Genomic DNA, 20,045 nt, shown 5'->3' with positions numbered 1-20,045 from the left:
GCATATTGAGAATCAATAATTATATTAAGACATTTATTAAAGTTTAATAAAACCATCAGAATAGCATATAACTCTGATTTTTGTAACTGAATCATACGGACTTTGAAGCACTTTACTAGTTTCCTGCTTTATAACCAGGCATTCCTAAATTACTTGCATCAGGATAAAATGTAACAGTCCCAGAAATAGGTGTTCTTTTTATTATGAGGGGAAGAATCTAACCAGTTGATTTAATTAACTGAAGTTTCTCTCTTTTTGGATATTTGTCATTAATTACTCCTAAGAAATTACTATTAGTTCTTTGCCAGTCATCATTAATCACCCATAATTGCACAATTTCAGTGTTAATACAGGGTACAACAATCTCAGTGGGATTCATTCACAACAATTGATGAAGAAACATTTTTTATATAGGTCTTTAACTTTTTACTTTGTCTGTGAGATAGGAAAATCCATTCTAAAATATTATTCTCCCTCTGCATAATGACTCCAGTAGGGGAATGATTGGAAGGTACAATTATGAAAATACATTCAGTTGTGAGATCTAATCGACCCACAGAGGCATTCTGTACGTTTTGTTCTGTTTGGGCTAATTCCCTTTCTGCCTCAGCTGTTAACTGTCTTGGACTGTTTAAATCTGAGACATCTTGCAAAGTTTGAAACAAATGACTTAATTCTTAAATAGATAATCCAATGGCAGGCTGTAACCAATTAATGTCTGTCTTTCTTTTTTTCCATTTTTCTTTATTAAGAAATTTTCTACTCACTCTACATACCACCCACAGATCCCATCTCCTTCCTCCTTCCACCCCCCAGGCCTCCTTCCCAAGCCACCCCACATCTCCACATCCCCCAAATCAAGGTCTCCCATGGAGAGTCAGCAGAGCCCAGCACACTGAGCCTAGGCAGATCCAAGACCCTCCCCACTGCACCAAGGCTCCACAAGGTGTCACACCTCAGGCACTGGATCCACATAAGCCTGCCCATGCACCAGGGACAGATCCTGATCCCCCTGCCTCGGTGTCCCCCAAACAGTTCGAGCCAAACAACCATCTTCCATATACAGAGGGCCTAGTCCAGTCCCATGGTATAGTGCCACCATGAGGACCAGGAACTAGAGCTCTTTTTAATCTTTAAGCTTTTAGCAGCAGTTCAGCTGAGATCCATTCAGATGAGGACTCAGAGGCTTCTAGCTGAGGAAACAGGATCAGGTGAGAAGTTGGCAATGTGAGGTGGCTGTGACTTGTTCTGCTTCTCTGATCTTCCAGCACTCACCCTAATACCTGGCTCCAGGTTTGTTTTTATTTATAAGATCTTTTAAGATGCATACTACAAAAGCTAATGGATGAAAGCTTTAGTCCCTGAAGTCCGAGAGGAGCTGCAGGAACTAACCATATGCAATGAGGGGTTGTAGGACCCCAGGGTGTGCACGCTTTCTCAGAAGCACAGGTAAGGCAGTCTGAGTCTTGGAAGTGGCATCTCATGTGACAGGGACAACCTTGGGGCACAGCCTGACATGTGAGGTCTGACAGTGTCTCAGTGTCAGAGCTGACCTAACTTAGAGGTTGCACAGCTGGTGTCTGCTGCAGAACTAAACTTTTGCTTGTTTTTTGAAGAAAACCTAGATATTTTAGGATCATGGAAGCAATGTTATGAGAGAAATGTTCAAGAACCATCTTAAAGACATCTTTTTCTACTATGTCATTATAGTAAGAAACCCATGACTCTGTACCCATTGCACTTCTCTTTCTATCCCTCCTCAGGGTGACGTTACATCACACCTGAGGCCACTGAGATCTGCTTCCTGTGTTGACCATGCCGGGGTGGAGCTGTCTGGTGACAGGAGCAGGAGGGTTTCTGGGCCAGAGGATCATCCATATGTTGGCTCAGGAGAAAGAGCTGCAGGAAATCAGGGCCTTGTTCAGGTCCTTCACTCCAAAACACAGGGAGGAATTATCCAGTAAGTGACCTGGAGGCTGGTGAACACGGACTGGGCATGGTGAGGGCTTCATTGTCACCAAGTAAGAAACAGGTAGACCTGTGAAGAGCCTCAGCAGGAATAATCACAGTTGAAACAGCACAAAAGGCACTGCATAGTTAGAAAAAGTGGATTCTGGATGACCCAGAACTAGAGAATGTGGGCATGGGCAGGCCCTGGGCCTTCGTGCTGCTCTCCTATTTAGACATTGTAGATCAGTTTTCTCATTTCTGGAAGCATTTCTGTCTTAAAAAGTCTGGACATGGCAATATTGTACAACACTAGCAAAAGATTATTAAAATGGAGACCTGAGCAGTGGGAACCTGCCTCCTTTGAACCTTCTCTTTCCCCTTTGTAGTTTCTTTTTTTGTTGTTGTTTTTATTTTTTTGTTTTGTTTTGGTTTGGTTTGGTTTGGTTTGGTTTTGGTTTTTCAAGACAGGGTTTCCCTGTGTAGCTTTGCACCTGTCCTGGAACTCACTCTATAGCCCAGGCTGGCCTCAAACTCATAGAGATACGCCAGGCTATGCCTCCCAAGTACTGGGATTAAAGGGATGTGCCACCACCACCCAGCTATAGTTTGTTTTTATTAAAGAGTAGGGGAGAGTGAAGTTCATAGCAGGAAGTGATTATAATGTAAATGTAAATTGATGAAGGAAGCAGAGAGGGACGGGGCGGAGTGGGGGGGAGACTAGAGAGCATATAAATGAGATAGAAACAGACTGAGGGCCAGGTGGACTTCATATGTGTCATGGGGATTCCTCCAATGTCTTTCCCTTCTTTCTTCCTCTCTGTCCTTCATGCTCGAAGAAAGTGTCTACAGACTTTACTGGAGAGGTACGTTATGTTTTTCTGCTATCTCTCCCCCACCCCAGGTCAAGTGCAAGCACTAGGCTGACAGTCATTTCCCAGCTGCTCCATTCTCACATCCTTCTGTGGATGTAGCTTGTGAAGGACCCTCACTCTTGTGTGAGGCCATTATGAATGCATCTCTTCCTCCATACTCTCCAGAGTTCATTCAACCCCTTTGCTTAGATGACACCCACCCATCCCTTGGCTTTGTCAGATAGGGTCTGTATAAAACCTCTTATCAGACACCCTATAGTTTGATTTTGATTGTCCTTCCTTCCCAAGGTGAACCAATACCTGGAGCTGGTGTGATGCGGTCCTATGAAGAAGGAAGGTGATTGAGGCCTGTCTTAGTCACTTTTCTGTTGCTGGGATAAGACACCATGACCAAAACAACTTATAGAAGAAAGAGTTTTCAGAGTTAGAGTTTTAAAGTTAGAGTTTTCAGAGAGTTAGAGCTGATGACTGTCACGGCAGGGAGCAGGGCAGGCAGCAGGCAGCATGGCACTGTAGCAATAGCTGAGAGCTCATATCTTGACCCACAAGCCAAGACAGAGAACTAACTGGGAATGATGCAAGTCTTTTGAATCCGCAAATGCCATGCCCAGGGACACACTGCCTACAAAAAGGCAACACCCCCTAACTTTCCACCAACTGGGGACCAAGTATTCACTTATATGAACCTATGAGAGCCATTCTCATTCAAACCACCACAACTCAGTGTCCAAACACTTTAACACACACTTGAGCAACAAAGAGGTTTGGAAAGAGTAGTTCTTGGGCCACACGTACTTGGAATCCATCGTCAAAATAAATTTTATCTGTTTTGTTGCAATGATTAGCATCGTATAATAATGGGTCAGTATTGGTGTGTTAAAAGTAATAGCCTTCAGAGTTTTAACAAACAATAGTTGCAAGGGTCTTGTTCAGCTGGAACCTCCAACTTGTCCCTGCATGGTCTGAGAAGCCCCATTCCTGTCTCTCTCTCCAAACCCTGCCCATTCAGAGAGTCTTCAAACAAACAAACACAAAGTGTGATGTGGGTACATTTCAGTGGGCCCTGCCAAGATATGCCACTAAGAGAAAAATGTGAGCAGTCTGGCAAAGGATCTCCCCTGACCTAAGTTCTGTTCAGGCCAACAGAGACAGATGTAGGAATGTACATCTAACCTCCTTGCACTGTTTTACATCTATCTTCCTCAAACCTTGTTCTCAGGATAGAAGAGGAATTATCATACAAAAATACATCCTAATCCAAAATATCTTGGACACCTGTTGTTGCCTCCTTGGTAGGCCCACTCCATGTGGTCACCTTTAGTTAAGATGGCAATGAAGTCACATGACCTCCCTCTTCTCCAACCCTAGCAGAGATGGCTGCCAGCCTTCTGACTGCACTTCGTTTAGTTTAGATGGTGGAGAACCACGTGTTGTTTCCAGAACAGCTCCAATTTAGAGTTACAAGTTTTAACTTAATTTTTGTTACAGATTTTTAAGCATGCTAGACTTCCTCAGCTGTTTTTTAATACAGTAGAATAGCATAAAACAACTTCAATATTATTTATAACAAAATGGCATATGAATCTCTGTTATTACACTAGATTCAGTGGCCAGAAATCCTAGAGGCAAATTCTGAGCCCAGGCAGATAGTTGCAACAGTAACAGCTGAGATATCACCAAGACACTCAGAACATAGTAAACTCACACAGATGTTTAACCAGACCCAATTCCCTTGACTGTTTTTTTTTTTTTGTAAATGAAGTAGAATAGTTTTAAAAGGAAAACACACACACACACACACACACACACACACACACAGAGAGAGAGAGAGAGAGAGAGAGAGAGAGAGACAGAGATAGAGACAGAGACAGAGACAGAGAAACCTAACAAGAACCAAACAAATACCATGCGCATAATAGTGTTCAGGCAGAACAACATTTTTAATACAATTCCATATTTTCCTTAAAGGAATTAGAAAAAAAATAATTTGTTGACTTTTTTAAGCATGTAGTAATGTTATATTATAAGAACACTGATAACAAAACATACATTCAAACATGAAAGATTTCTGCAGATCTTATATAATCTTGGGACATATATAAATGCATATTTGAAAATACAGGTCTAACATATAGGTCCCTTGGAATTCCAGAACCTCCTGAAATCCCAAAGTCAATAGTAAATTAAAAACATTACATTTTTAGTTTGTAAAATATATAAAATGTTAAAGTATTTGGTAAAAATTACAAAACAACACAAAAAAATCACCAAAACAATTAAAGACAAGGAGAGGTCAGAATATAGATGGCCCACCTTTACCTAAAAGGTGCGAGAGGTGCCACAGTTCTCTATTAAGATCAGATACAAGAAAACTTTGTTGGTTTTGCTCTTCCCTGTATTGATTATTGAACCCTGTGCTTTTCGTTTATTGGGAAAACTCCCCAATATGAACATGGAGAATCAGTTATGCAGGTGATAATACTCTTTGATATCTGTTCACAGTCTACAAAAGTCAATACTGCTTGATGTCATGTGCATCTGTCCCAGAAGTTTCAGGGGGCTCTTTGAGCACTAATGCTAATAGGGTACAAGTCCCTGGGAGGCAAGAAGGCAGTTCAATACCTCTAAATAGCTGGTGTTGGTTCCAGTTTCTGGAGTCTGACACTGAATAGTTTAATTTCGGTGTATTTAAGCACAGCACAATTTAGCAAAAACTTTCTTGTGATAATTTTGCACAATAAAGCATACATACATAAACCTTAAGGAACAAAGTAAGCTAAATAAGTATCAGACATGATCACATGGAAACTCTTTCATTTAGTACATGGGATGCCTTCCTTAAGATGGGTTCTATAGACAGGGAAAATCAACCTAGGATACGGGTCTGGGGAGGATCGAGTGTGATTTTCAAGCACAGACTGTGCAAAGTTGACTAGACTAGAAAGCACATCTGCTCCCAGCCTTCTGGACAGACAGCTGGTTATGCATTCCTTCCCTGGGAGGAACAAGTCTGTGTGCTAACATTCCAGGATCCACTAGTGCTCATCTGTGGGCATGAGGACCTCTGTGCCTCCTACAAGAAGTCCTGTGCCTTTCTGAAATCCTTTTGTAGCTTTCTACACCATTCACAACTAGTCCAACTGTTTCCTTCATTCTGGGTCTTATCTCTCTTTTATAATTTGGGACCATCGTTAGAGAAACAAACAAACCAACCAAAAAAAAGAAAAAGAAAAACAAAAGACTAAAAAACTACCCCTGCCTTCTGCCTTTCTGGACACATTTTCCTATTTTATAAATACCCTCATAAATCGTTATAAAACATGTCACACTTCCCTTCCATACTCAGCTGATTCCCTTTACATACAACAAAATGCTGAAATACATAAACCTTAAATTTCTGCCTCATGTTTTACTATTTTAACTTCCTTACAAATAACCTAGACAACCTATCTCTAAAAAAGCAAACAAAGAAATAAATAACATAGAGAATCTTAGTAATGATTACTATTGATGTGAGGACGCACCATGAGTAAAAACAACTTGGGGAGGAAAATATTTGTTTGGCTTATGCTTCCATATATCACTCTTTATCAACCAAAGGAAATCAGGACAGGGACTTACAGAGCAAAAACGTGGAGGCAGGAGGTGATACAGGGGCCATGAAAGGGTGTGGTTCACTGGTTTGCTCTCATGACTTGCTCAGCCTGCTTTCTTATACAACATAGAGATGGCACCACCCACAATGGGCTGTGCCCTCCCACATGAATCACTAATGATGAAAATGCCCTACAGCTTGCCTACAACCTCACCACGTGGAGGCATTTTTCCCAACTGAATCTCCCTCCTCTCAGTAAGAGGAGAAAATCCTAGTGTCCTTTTGTGTCAGAGACATCTTAATAATGAAAACTCCTTATTTCCCCACCCCCATGAGATCCCAAAACAAAGGGAATTTTGTCTTCTGACTCTATAGACAAGGAGAAAACACAGACGTTTGAGAGGATGACATGGGGCAGCCATCTCAGAGAAGGGTCAGATAGGGGGCAGCAAGCCCTGGGAAACCCACCAGAAGATTAGGCTGGGTGCAGCAGGCCCTAGGAAACTCATCAGATGATGTACTGCCCCTAGACCCAGACAATTAAGAGTCACATAAAAAAAGAGTTCCAGATATTTCCTACCATAACCTAAAGGATATGACAGATTCAATACCATAGATGTCAGAGGGAGCAAGTTTCCTGCAGATAAGAAATGGAATGTCTAATGGTCAGAGAAAGTTTGTCTGCCAACAATATAGGGGCATGACATAAACTGCTAGAGAAGATGGCAATTTCCTTGTAGCTGCAACGCTCCAATCTGTTCAAACCAAGCATCTCCAACCTGAAGTAGGCACCAATCCTGAGCTTGTGACTCTACAGAGTTGGAATTCCCCTAGACTCCCAACCCTAATCACTATAAAAATCCCATCCTGTTACTGCTTAAGGTCCATCTCACTCCACTGCTGTGATGGTTGTAAAAGGGACCTGGGTTTGAACTCGTGAAATTAAAAACCTTTTTGCTTTTGCATTCAGATTGGTCTCTTGATGGTCTTTGGGGACATCGGACTTTGGGTGCAACAATGTTAACTGATTTCCTCAAGATCCGCCAGCTAAAATAAGACAAAGTAGGGTAGGGGTCCAGGAGGTCTGGTGGGAGCCTCTGTCCTTTCAAAGGCTGGAGTGTGGTAGCTTCTCTCTGAATCTCCTACTGCAGCTCACAGCGCAGCATCAGCTCTATGATGTGGCAGTGAAGAACAACTGCCAAGTCCTGGTACCTGCTGCCTTCCCAGAAGGCTTTAACCCTTCATCCTCTATGTCAAGGCCTTCTTGGGGTTCCCTGACAGGGGAGAGGTGGACTACAGTAGACACATTCAGCAGAGATTGTATTATGTCCCAAGAAGGATTTCTCCAGCTCTGGATTTCTACTTCTGCCTCTATCAAAGTATTCTTTGGCATTCATTGCATATTTAGTTGACCTGATTGTCTCAAAAGAGTTTATTTCAAAAGGGTCTTGATCTTAGAGTGCATAGAGAAGTGGGCATGGATTGGATGGAGGCAGAGGAACATAGAGTCTTCACTAGAATGATGTTTGTCCTTAGACATGTCCCTGGAGCTTTCTGCACTTTCCCCAAACTATACCAAGGACACTAGAATCCTAAGTTCATGACACAGCTGGGAAAGGAGATATCAAACTGAGAAAGTCATGTGTAAATTATGAGGTTTGAGCCAGTGTGGGGTATTGATACAGGCTGCATTTGCCACACCATCAATTTTGTGAACTAATATGGGTGACATTGTGATTGCTAGCTAGTTTTGTCCTATAAATTTCAGAGGAATCTGAAGCTATCCATTGCCCCTGGATGAAGTATGTTCCCTTGGAGGTGACCTTATATACAATGTATCTGTCCAATAAGAAATGCTCAGCTAAACCCATCACAGGAGCCCATTCTGAGTTCTCTCCCTGGGGCTCCAGTTGCCTCTTTGTAATTGAGCTCACTCTTCATTTGTGCTCAGCCCAGACTCAGAACTTATCAAGACCTGTCAGGGGCAGAGCTCAGTTTTCCATCTTCGTGTCTCCCTCTTCTGGGTCCTCCTCACTGGAACTCTGGAGGACACAATCTGATTAACCTGTTGCTTGCCCAGGTTACTCTTATGTCTTCATGCCTGTCCATTAGCAACCTGAGAGCACTGTTAAAGCTTTCCAGGGCAGGACTCTGCCTCTGTTTCTCCTTCAGTCTGAATCCACAAGTGATTCCCCGTCCTCTATCAATTAAATCCTAATTCCCCCTCTTCACATTGGACGACCATCCCATCTCTGGTTGCTTTAATCACTGTATGAATTCCCATAACTCTGCTTTTATGTGCAAAGCACAAATCATATCTCACTGCTCAGATTCCTTTTCTACAAAGGGAGGGGTAGACACAGATGCTTCCTCCTTCCCTACAAATGACACATTCTGATTATTGAGCATTTATTATTCCTTCAGTACAAAGGCCTCCTTGCCAGGATTCCCTCACTCTGAGTGCCCTTAAAGGCCTAGATCACAGATACTGTGTCAGGAAACTTCCATCCTGTGCAGAAAGCTTCCCAGTGACCTGTCTTGTGTTCCTCAGAGCTGCAGACAAAAGCCAAGGTCACAGTGCTGAAGGGAGACATTCTGGATGCCCAGTGCCTGAGGAGAGCCTGCCAGGGCGTCTCTGTTGTCATCCACACCGCTGCCAGCCTTGACATCTTGGGTGCCATTCCCAGACAGACCGTCCTGGATATCAACCTGAAAGGTACAGTGCCTCTGGAGGATATGGAGAGAGTGGAAAATCAGAATGGTCAAATAGCATGAGGACAGGAAGGGAAGTGCCAGCCATGGAACACCTGCTGTGCTCTGGGTCTGTCAGATGCCTCTGCTTGTCAGCCCAGCTAGCAGAACTCAGGGCGGTTGTCCTTGATGTTTAGAAGAAGAGATTGGGCTGAGAGAGGAGAGAACAGAGGCCCCACAAGTAGTCACAAGGAGAGAAAAGACATAAAGCCACACCCAGGACTCTTCAACAGCCAGGAAGTTCTCCTGCCCCTCCATGCCAAAGAGAGTGGACTCCATCTCCAAATGTTTGATGTCCACCCACCCACTGCCGTGAATGCCCACAAAGTTTTCCTAGTGAGATCTGAGTTTGCTTCACCCAGCAGGACTGCATTACAGAATTGCTTGACCACGTGCATGGTTACCAGGTGATTGAAAAGGGTCTGCACTTGACTGAGCTAGGGGGAGGTCTTTTGCTCCACCCCTTGGGTTTCCTCTACCTAGCCTTTTAGAAGGGACAGGAGGAGGTAGTATATGATACAGTCCCTCTTGAGGCTATCCTGTGTTTCTATGTTTCCATCTCCTCTATCCTTCTATCTAATATCTCTTATTCCTCACTACTCAAGAGTAATCTGTCATAAAATATGGAGCCAGTGTCCCAGCTGGGCTCCCACAAATGGTGCCAGGACTGGAATAGGGGACTTGGCAAAAGGAGAGTGGAGGTGTCTCAGGTGTAAGGGGGCATGCCCGGTAAGGAATTAAAAATAAAGGTGACGGTATTTGATTCTAAAGAGTGAAAATTAGGTGGCTTAATGCTGAAGTTAAAAGTGAGTGAGGCTGCAATGTATATTTCTCTCTATCTAGATTACTTTCTTTTCCTCTCTCTCTTAATTTCCATCTATAAAAATTAAGGAAAAATATAAGGTAAAATGTATGAATATTGTGTAGAAAAAAACTTAGGATAAGATAAGCAACAAGATAGAGGAACTATCTCCTTGATTTTTCCAACTATGGGACTATGAATGCAAACTCCTGGGGAGGAAATCAGAGATTTTCCTCTGATTTCTGATCCCCAAAGATCAGAAAAATGGGCAGACAAAGATTCCTGTGGAAGATTTGGATTGTGAACAGTTTAGATTTTGTCCTGAGTGGCAGAGGAAAGGACTTTCCCTGAGGCAGATTAAGATGACATAAAACTCTTCACTCCACTGACACTGTTACTATATGATGACATCAAACCACCAGAATTAGTTTCCTTAGCCGTGAAGCCAAGTTTAGGGAACAGAAGTCTTGGGGAAAATTTAGTAATCTTTCTCTCAAAAACGGAATGCTTTCTTGGGAAAAAACTTAGTAATCTCTCTCTGAAATACTAGAAGCTCTTCGGGTCTTCTCAGATTTTTTTTTTTTTCTCTTTCTAAAATGGCAAAAATTAAATCACCTGGAAATAACATCCATCAGTATGGGAAAATCACCTGTAATTGCTCTAGAAAAAACAAACATCCACTTGGAACAGGGCAAATCCTCTCTGCTAGTCCTATCTCCCCTTCCAGTCGAAATTAGAAAAACAGCAGATACTTTAGACCCTTGCCAAAATCCCCTGTGGCTAGAGCCTAGCAATCCATTCTTTGGAGAGTACAGGCAGAGATCTGAGTGGGTCAGCTTCCCCACTGAAGATGGAGCCCAAGCAAAGGCAGAGCAGAACCCAGGGGAAAAAGCTGCTGGCATCAAAAAGCAGGATCTAAGTTCTCAGCAGCTATAAAGGCAGCATGGGAAGAGCTAAGGCAAAATTTGCATAAAAACAAGGCCAGTGGGAACAGGAGAGTGGCCTGCTTGACTACCAGCCCCAACAGTAGGTGGAGCTATGCAGCACCCAAGGCCGTGAAAAGAACATCTCTCAGAAAGTTCTTTCGTTTCTTTCTCTATTGGGGGGAAAATCTTGCTAAAAAGGCTCTATTTTCAAGTACTCTCTTTACTTTTTCACCGATCCAGTAAAGCGAGGTGGGGTGTGGGCAAAAGGTTACTGAAATGCCTGTCTGAGTGTGCACCTGTCGACAGGTGTGGACCACTCTGGAGACAATGTTAGGTGAAGGAAGTACACCTGTCAATGCCAGCAGCTCAGGGAGAACAGAAACCTCCTGTGTCAAAAAGGTCCCCTGATCTTGACTTTCAGTATGAACACAAACCCTGTAAATGGAAACCGGACTGTGGTAGACCAGAAAAGCAGCAGGGGAAACGAAGTTCATTTGTAACAGGATGAAGATATATAAAATGGCAGCTTGGGAGATGTAGTCCATAAAGTGGTTTGTAACAGTGTGACAATATAGAGAAAGGTAGTTTGGGAAATGAAGTCTGTAAAAGAGATACTGGTACTGCACTGCCCCAAAACTCTTGTTTTATCAGTGTTTTTCCAGCTCAAAATGCTATTTTTTTCCACAAGCTTTGTTAGCTTGCCTCTCAAGAACTAGAAACAGGTGAACAGTTGCCTGTCAGGAAGCAATTAAAGTGCTGACACTGTTTGTCAACAAGTCACTTTGAAACCTTTTAGAAAACTAGGGAAAGAGGTCCGTATACTGGGAAATTGCTTTGGGTCTGAAGAAAGAAAAAACTTTCGGGCAAATAAAAAAAAATAAGACTCTTGTGTTGTGCTTGAAATGCAAGAGAGAAACATTGGCATCATTGAATCGCTCATGATAATGTTAAAAAGCAGCTTTAAAAAATTAAGAAAAGGGCCGGGCGGTGGTGGCGCACGCCTTTAATCCCAGCACTTGGGAGGCAGAGGCAGGCGGATCTTTGTGAGTTCAAGGCCAGCCTGGTCTAGATGAGCGAGATCCAGGAAAGGCGCAAAGCTGCACAGAGAAACCCTGTCTCGAAAAACCTAAAAAATAAAAAAAATAAATAAAAAATAAATAAAAAAAAATTAAGAAAAGGGAATTTTACCCTCAGTCAAGCTTACAGCCACTAATGAATTAGGCTCTGACTTCAAACTGTCAGGAAAACTCTCAGAATGATATCAAAGCTGACTATTAACTCGGAACAGGAAGTAACTGCATACTTCCTGTCTTATTATAGTTCTGTTAAGAAATCTCTTCTAGATGTTTGCTAATAGATTTTGATTTTGAATATAAGTTAGATCGGTTAAGAGATTCTTCTAGATAAGTTTGTAAAATAGTTCTATAGAGTTTCCTTTTGAATTAAGCATGTAAAAATGTAAATATTGAATGTGAAAGTATAAATATTGAATGTAAAAAGTATAAATGTTGAATGTAAAAAGTATAAAATGTTTAATGTAAGAAGTATGAATGTTTAATGTAAAAAGTGTAAATGTTGAAAGTAAGTTTATAAGAAGTTTGTAGTGATTTATAAGAAGTTTGAAGTTCATACTAGAATTGCTTTTGTTACTCTTTTGCCTTCAGATATATTTGAACACTTTTTATGATAGCTCAAAATATAATTTTATGGTCTCAGTGGCCCCTGGAAAACTTAAGCAAAAAGGTATCATAATTAGGGGAGCTTTTCTGTCTTCTTCCTAGATGTTTCCACTCCTTCTGTTTTTGTTTAGAAAGGGGTAGGCCTCCCACAATCAAGTTAGTTTGTAAGTGTCTTTATAATTGGCATGGTTTTGTTTACGTGAGTGAATACTAAAAGAGCTTTGAAATGGCTGTTTTTTTCCTGGGAATCAAAATAGTCTCTTGAAAATTTTATTGAACATTTGCTAGGAAAGAGTATTGATTTAGAAAAGAGACTTGGTGCAGCTAAGACTGCTGTCATCACCTTAGACCTATTCCAAAAGGGATATTCCATCTTTTTTATCCTCTACTCCTTTACTAGGAGGTGTGGCAGCTATGGAGATCTCTGTGGATGTTTGCAAGATGTTAGTAGGGACCTGGGCCAGAGTTAAGTTAGGCTCTGTACCCCCTCCTGCCAGGGCTGATAACCAAAGATGGGCCACTTTCTTCTTGATAGCTTCCTGAATCTGTGTATGTAAAATTAATCAAGAATGACCTAAGACAGGCACTTTCTATCTGAGGGACCTGGGAAGCCCATTATTATATAAAGAAAGTGGAGTTGTTGAAGCTCATCAAGGTTTCCTAGTGATTTCTGAGCATGCTTTACCCGACAGAGCTGCATTAGAGGATTGTTCGACCCCGTGTGTGGTGACCAGGTGATTGGAAAGGGTCTGTACTTGGCTGAGCTAGGAGGAGGTCTTTTGCTCCACCCTTGGTACTCCTATAAATCGCCCCTTAGAAGAGACAGGAGGTGGGGTTGAATAATGTTCCAGGCCAACCCAAGGCTATCCTGTGTATCTTTTGGTTTCCATCTCCTCAATCCTTCTATCTAATATCTCTTATCCCTCTCTCCTCAAGAATACACTCAGGTGAAATGTGGGAACCCATCTCCCTGCTGGGCTTCTACACACTGCCTCTCTGGACCAATCCCTGACCTTTCCTCAGTAGAGAGCCATCAAAACCGCTCCACAGGGGTCTGCCAGAAAGAATGATCCAGCACTTGTTTTCTAAACAGCAATGGTTTTCCAATTTTTACAAGGTCATCTCTTCAGATCAGTGTTAGTCCACTCTTGAAGACTGGTCCTAGAGTCTCTTCCTCATATCTCCATCCTTAAATGGTTAGTGCCTTGGAAAGTAGATTTGCAATATACTTTAACAAAGGCCTTTACTATATAATATGATCACTCTGATTTCCCACCAAAAGCCAATCTTCTTAGTATCACTGTTTTCCAAGGTCCCATCTGGCATGTATCCTCCATGTGACCTCCAAATTTAGTGACTTGGGCTGCTTTTCCAAATCAACTAATTATTTGGGAATGGCCATTACCAACTCAAAAGGATCCCTATTACTTCTACCTAGCTACTTCCCTCATACCCTGCCCTGCACATTTTTGGGTAAATACTCAGATCCTCTGTTCTGTGTTAGTCTTAACTAAATGAGAAAAAAATTAGTTTAATACTAAACTAAACTAAACTTTAATACTATAAAGAGTGTATATTGCATGCCCAGATGGAGTGGTGCCCATCTGTAATCCTAGCACTCAGGAGGCTGAGTCAGGAAGATCATACCTTAGAACCCAGTCTGGACTACATAGGAATAAGACTCCATCCTAAAAATAAGATAAAATAAAATAAAAATACATAATGCCTCTTCGTTGTACCTGAGTGGGCATGCTGTAATTCTGAACTACTTCTGAGAATATGGTAACTTGAATTTTTGGATTAATTAACAGCCCTCCTCTAATGAAATGAAATACATAAAAATAAGTAACTCTTTGCTTTTCTTTGGAGGAGGAGCCTCTTTGAATTTCTGTTGTTGCCGTTGTTTCAGGGATGAAACCTACTCAAAAGGCAAAGGCTTAATCACTGAGCAACATCTTCAAAATAATGGGAATTTCTTGATGTCAGTTTCTAGAAAACATAAAGAAATAATTTCCCAGAATAAAAATCTAGGGAAGTACTTTCCAGAATAAAAATGCTGTTTTTCTGATTCATAGTAGTCACCTGTAGAGAGGGAACCTCAGCTAAGAAATTGCTCCCATCAGATTGGCCAGGGGTTATATCTGTGGGTTATTTTCTGGATCAGTGATGGATATGGGAGGGCCTGGCTTACTGTGGGGTGTGTCATCCCTAGGCAGGTGGTCCTGAGTTATACAGGTAAACAAGCTGAGCACATGGGAAACAAAGCAGTAAAAAACATTCCTCCATGGTCCCTGCCTTTGTTCCTGGGTGACTTTCCTCAGTGAGACACTGCGATGGGAACATAGAAGCCTTATAAACTGTTCCCTCCACACATGCCTTTGGTCATGTGGTTATCACAGCAACAGAAAGCTAACTGGGACAGAGGTTCAGTGGGATGGGCCTAGTCTACCATGTGGAAGACCCTAGGTGTGATCCCAACACTGAAAAGAAGAATAATTATATTCAAACAGAGAGAGAGAGAAAAAGACAGAGATAGAGAGATGGGGAGAGACAGAGAAAAGGAAAGAGAGAGCTCTATAAACTCAGAAACCTAGAAATCCCTGTTTTTCAGAATCTAAATGTCGCCTCTTTTAATTTGGGGGTTATTCTGTGGCTATAGAATGGCAATTTGAGTCAGGATCAGGTAAGGATGTATTTAGATCTGTAGTAGCCCTTCCATTGGGGTTGAGGTGGGGTTGACTCTGACTCCACAGTGGACCCTTGAGCTACTTTCCTACCAGTAACGGTGAACTCCCCATGCTCAGGTACTCAGCTCCTGTTGGATGCTTGTGTGGAAGCCAGTGTCCCGGTCTTCATCTACAGCAGCTCAGTGTCTGTGGCTGGACCAAACTCCTACAAGGAGGTCATCCAGAATGGCTGCGAGGAAGACCATCATGAAAGCAGATGGTCTAATCCCTACCCATACAGCAAAAAGATGGCTGAGAAAGCAGTGCTGGCAGCCAATGGGAGCAGCCTGAAAGATGGTGGCACTTTGCGTACTTGTGCCTTAAGAATCCCACTCATCTATGGGGAAGGGAGTCAACACGTTTCATATGCAGTGAATAGAGCACTCAAGAACAATGGCATTCTTGACAGTTTGGGCAAATTCTCTGTGATCAGCCCAGTGTTTGTGACTAATTCTGCCTGGGCACACATTCTGGCAGCCAAGGGCCTACAAGACCCCAAAAAGTCACCAAATATCCAAGGTCAGTTCTACTACATCTCAGATGAAACCCCTCACCAAAGCTCTGTTGATTTATATTATGCCCTGAGCAAGGACTGGGGCCTCCGCCTTGATTCCAGTTGGAGCCTTCCTCTGCCCATGCTCTACTGGCTTGCCTTCCTGTTGGAAACTGTGAGCTTCCTGCTGCGTCCAATCTACAGTTACCGGCCTCCTTTTAACCGCTTTTTGGTCACAGTAACAAATAGTGTGTTCACCTTCTCCTACAAGAAAGCTCAGCGAGATCTGGGCTATGAGCCTCTTGTCAGCTGGGAGGAAGCCAGGCAGAAAACTTCTCAGTGGATTGGGTCACTAGTGGAGCAACACAAGGGAAAACTGAACACAAAGACTCAGTGATGTGATCATGGCAGGGACTCCAGAAGAGTCTAAGATACAACCCAACTCTTACACTTCCCTTTGACACACTGGCCAACTTGTCTTCAGGTCACCGAAGCCTTGCCAGGCACTGACCCAGTCCCAAACTTTTGCCCTTAGCACTTGCCCAGAGACACACAGGCTGTGCCTCAGCTGCTATGAATAAAGGCTCAGTTTCTAGTGGTGAACTGCCCAGAGCCTCCTGTAACTTAGAAATTCATCAGAATTTCCATTTCTCCTCTCACAGTCCCAAAGCATTGCTTGTCTGAGAAAATTCCCATTGCTTCATGAAGCTCAAAGAAAGAACAATAAAAAGGTTTCATGTCTAGTCCAGAGAAGGTTGGTCTGGGGAGTCTTGATTCCAGCTTTCCTTTCTATAGCCAATTAAGGCCATAGTGAGAACAGAAACAGAATGTCACTCTCACAGAGGTGGGCCCTAGCATGGACTAGATGACTGACCTGGATTGCCTCAGTTCAGCATCACCAGGTCACAGACAGTATCTTGCTCATGGTCTTAGGAAATTCAAACCCACTTCCTCCCACTGAATGGTGGAGCTCACACTGGTTGTCAGTGGGTACAGCACAGCCCTTGAACATAATCTGTTCTTCCAGGGCAGAGTCTTGCCTCCCTTGGTCTCCGTCCTTCTTACCCTTCCTACCAACTATACATGGGGCTCTCTAGAACCAGGACAAGCCTTGAGAGCTACCCAGGAGACTGTGAGCACGGTGACAAATGGCCCTGGGCATCATAGATGATCTGAGAGTCTCCTTGTAATGAATTCCCCCAAATGTACCTCCTCCTGAGTCTATGATGTGAAAGTCTGCTATCCCTACCTCTAAATGTAGCTGCCTCTCCATCTCTTTTCCTCCATTTCCCAATCTCTTAAAGCTATAGTGCTGTGGGATGTTCTGTGTGTCAAATGTGTTGCTCTGATTGGTTAATAAATAAAACATGCTGCCAGTCACCACCATGACAAGCAACATGCAAAAGATACCCATAAGCCACAAGCCAAGTGGCAACTTATAGATTAATAGAAGTGGGTTAATTTAAGATATAAGAACTAGATAACAAGAAGCCTGCTGTGGCCATACAGTATATAAGCAATGTAAGTCTCTCTGTGTTTACTCAGTTGGGTCTGAGTGGCTGTGGGACTGGCGGGTGAGAGAGATTTGTCCTGACCATGGGCCATGCAGGACTGGAGAACTCTACCTACAAATGGCACCCAACGGGTTGGCAAGAGTTTCCACTTAAAACCTGAGAAAAAAAAAGATTCTAAAATGGAGCAAAAAAACAGCTTCCTACTTGTCTCTCTCAAGTTAGTGGCAGCCTGCAGGTTTGAGCTACTCTATGGTGGGTCCGTGGCGTTCCTGCAGGCTTGACCTACCCTATGTTACACTGAGATGTCTCCAAGCTGCCCACTATGCTGTGTGTTGGATATAGTTTTTGCTAGTTAAAAAAAAAAAAAAGAGGTTTCTGGGCTACACGCTGCTATGATAGAAGCATAAACCACTGTTTCTGAGAATTGATGTCTCCCAGAGCTGGCGGAAAACGTACCACCACCATGTTGGGAAGCTGAGGTGAGCGGAGCCAGCATTCACAGCAGCCGTTTAGGTCTTACAATTGCTACAGTTTAAAACAATTGATTCACAATAAGACAGACTCAAATGAAATGCACCTCTAAATGGTTTACAATATGTATAAAAATGTACGTGGGCTTGGAAGAGAAAAGAAAGGAATATAGACAGCTATATTAAAGAAAAAAAGTTTTAAAATAAAGTCTTTAAAGAGACACTAAAGGTAATATAAAATATAAGCCACGTAAAGATAGAGATCACACAGAGAATCTCGATCATGCTGTCTTTGGGATTTTTAACTGCAGAGAGACATTTGATTGTAAAGGCTGCTGAGTTAAACTAATATGTACATTTTAAAGGTACCTTGACTTCAAAATTTGGATGTAAGGATATGTTGCTTTGGAAAGGAGGCTCTGCTTTTGTTTCCACAGAAAGCCAGAGGCTATGGATTTGTTCCAGATTAAGATACATCAGTTTTGACCAACCAAGACCCCCGAAAAGGTCTCCGATGATACCAGGGCCCAAATGATCCAACATCCGGAACAGTTTCAGGCAACTGGCTCAGATGATACACCCTCATGGACTACCCCATAATCCTAAAATTTTCTTTGTGTCCCCATAAGATACAGTGCCCCCTCCAGCAGGAAGTAGTAAGAGAAGCTACGCCCAAATTCCCAAATATACCAACCTGGCTTTGGAGATGGAATTGGCTCACTCCTTCTCTAAACCCAGGCATATTGCTAAAAGAAAAGGTTAAGAGGTTCCTTTGTCCCATATCAGAAGAGCCCTCTGGTGTGGGACTGAGAAAAACCAATATTTTTATTTAAATCAGGTTAATTATAAATATGATCTCTTTCTAAAGAAAAAGGGGATATGATATAGATATGATAGGATGAAAGAGTAGATTATTGAATCTACTTTTAAAGAGCAAATTGTTTAAAAATGTTTCACATTGCTAGAGATTTTAGTTTATTGATACAAGTTTAAACTTAATTTGTTATACTGTATATATATTTCTACTCTCGTTTGAGGCATTATGTTTTTGTAACTCATTTAAATTGTAATGGATAACGAAGAAATACAGATTAATAATTAGTCTTCTATGATAGTCAAACTTATAGTCATGTTTTCTAGGTATATATAGATATAATTCAGTTAGGTAGGTAATCTTCAAACACTTCAAAGACCTACAGAATATGGCATTTAAAATGTTTTAAAAATTTAGACTTTCTGGACAAAGAGACATGTCTGCTCCTGGCAGCACCGGATTTACTTCAGAGAGGAGGATGGGCGTCAAAGACACTCTATATGGAGTTTATTTTCACCTTGGCAAAAATAGCCATTTGGGCAGGAAACTGTTCTTGCCTGGACTGCTTGATCGACTGGACATGCAGGACCAATAGGAAGGTGACCACTAAACTTTGCTTGGTGAAATAGTCCTTCAGGTTCCTGCTCCGCAGAAGAAACTGCCAGACATTCTATAGGACACAGAGAGAAATGACTGAGAGAATCTAGGACTGTGGAATGAAGACAGATGCCCCAATTTTTCAAAGGAACATTAGGTGACTGTCCAGGCTGCCAGTTGTCTCTGTCTACTCTTGCAAGACTCCTGAAAGTTGCTTGCATCCTTTTCCCAATTCTCAGGTAATATTATATCCTTCTGAGGTCTTTGATGTAGCTGAAGACTAGATAGGTATAATTTTCCCTAGTTATGATAATAGATAAGTTAGATGTGAAACCTTAGACTCAAAAATCTAGGATGGATAGGATATCTTCTTTAAATTTGCCCAATAGATTAGATATTATAAATAAACTAGATATTATAACTGTAATTCTTGCTTGATAATTGTTTTGTTATCTGTAATTTTACTATGTGAAAGTTAAAACCTTCCTTTAAAAAAAAGGGGGGGGCAGAAGTGCTGTGGGATGTTCTGTTTGTCAAATATGTTGCTCTGATTGGTTAATAAATAAAACACTGATTGGCCAGCAGCCAGGCAGGAAGTATAGGTGGGACAAGGAGAGAGAGAATTCAGGGAAGTGGAAGGCTGAGGCAGAGAGACGCTGCCAGCCACTGCCATGACAAGCAACATGTAAAAGATACCGGTAAGCCACAAGCCATGTGGCAACTTATAGATTAATAGAAATGGGTTAATTTAAGATATAAGAACTAGATAACAAGAAGCCTGCTGCGGCCATACAGTTTATAAGCAATATAAGTCTCTGTGTGTTTACTCGGTTGGGTCTGAGTGGCTGTGGGACTG

General features: G+C 42.1%; 1 protein-coding gene across 1 annotated transcript; it reads left to right on the top strand.

Annotated features, from left to right (window-relative positions):
• Nucleotides 1-1,041: 1,041 nt before the first annotated feature.
• LOC128106279 (NADPH-dependent 3-keto-steroid reductase HSD3B3-like) lies at nucleotides 1,042-18,803 on the top strand. Its single transcript, XM_052731671.1, has 3 exons — nucleotides 1,042-1,960; nucleotides 8,969-9,133; nucleotides 15,380-18,803. Exons 1-3 carry the CDS (start codon nucleotides 1,816-1,818, stop codon nucleotides 16,189-16,191), a joined length of 1,122 nt encoding a protein of 373 aa, XP_052587631.1. The 5' UTR covers nucleotides 1,042-1,815; the 3' UTR covers nucleotides 16,192-18,803.
• Nucleotides 18,804-20,045: the final 1,242 nt, after the last annotated feature.

This window comes from Peromyscus californicus, unplaced genomic scaffold (genome assembly GCF_007827085.1).
Source record: "Peromyscus californicus insignis strain IS unplaced genomic scaffold, ASM782708v3 Scaffold_9__1_contigs__length_137607984, whole genome shotgun sequence".
In the NCBI taxonomy this organism is placed as follows: domain Eukaryota; kingdom Metazoa; phylum Chordata; class Mammalia; order Rodentia; family Cricetidae; genus Peromyscus; species Peromyscus californicus.
The sequence above is the reverse complement of the archived record's forward strand: the minus strand, read 5'-3'. Positions and strand labels throughout refer to the sequence as shown.

Bases quoted from the DNA above. Each gene is read 5' to 3' on its own strand.
- LOC128106279 (XM_052731671.1), top strand. From the start codon at position 1,816: ATGCCGGGGTGGAGCTGTCTGGTGACAGGAGCAGGAGGGTTTCTGGGC. The intron at 1,961-8,968 runs GTAAGTGACCTG...TGTGTTCCTCAG, and splicing joins ACACAGGGAGGAATTATCCA to AGCTGCAGACAAAAGCCAAG. The intron at 9,134-15,379 runs GTACAGTGCCTC...CCCCATGCTCAG, and splicing joins CCTGGATATCAACCTGAAAG to GTACTCAGCTCCTGTTGGAT.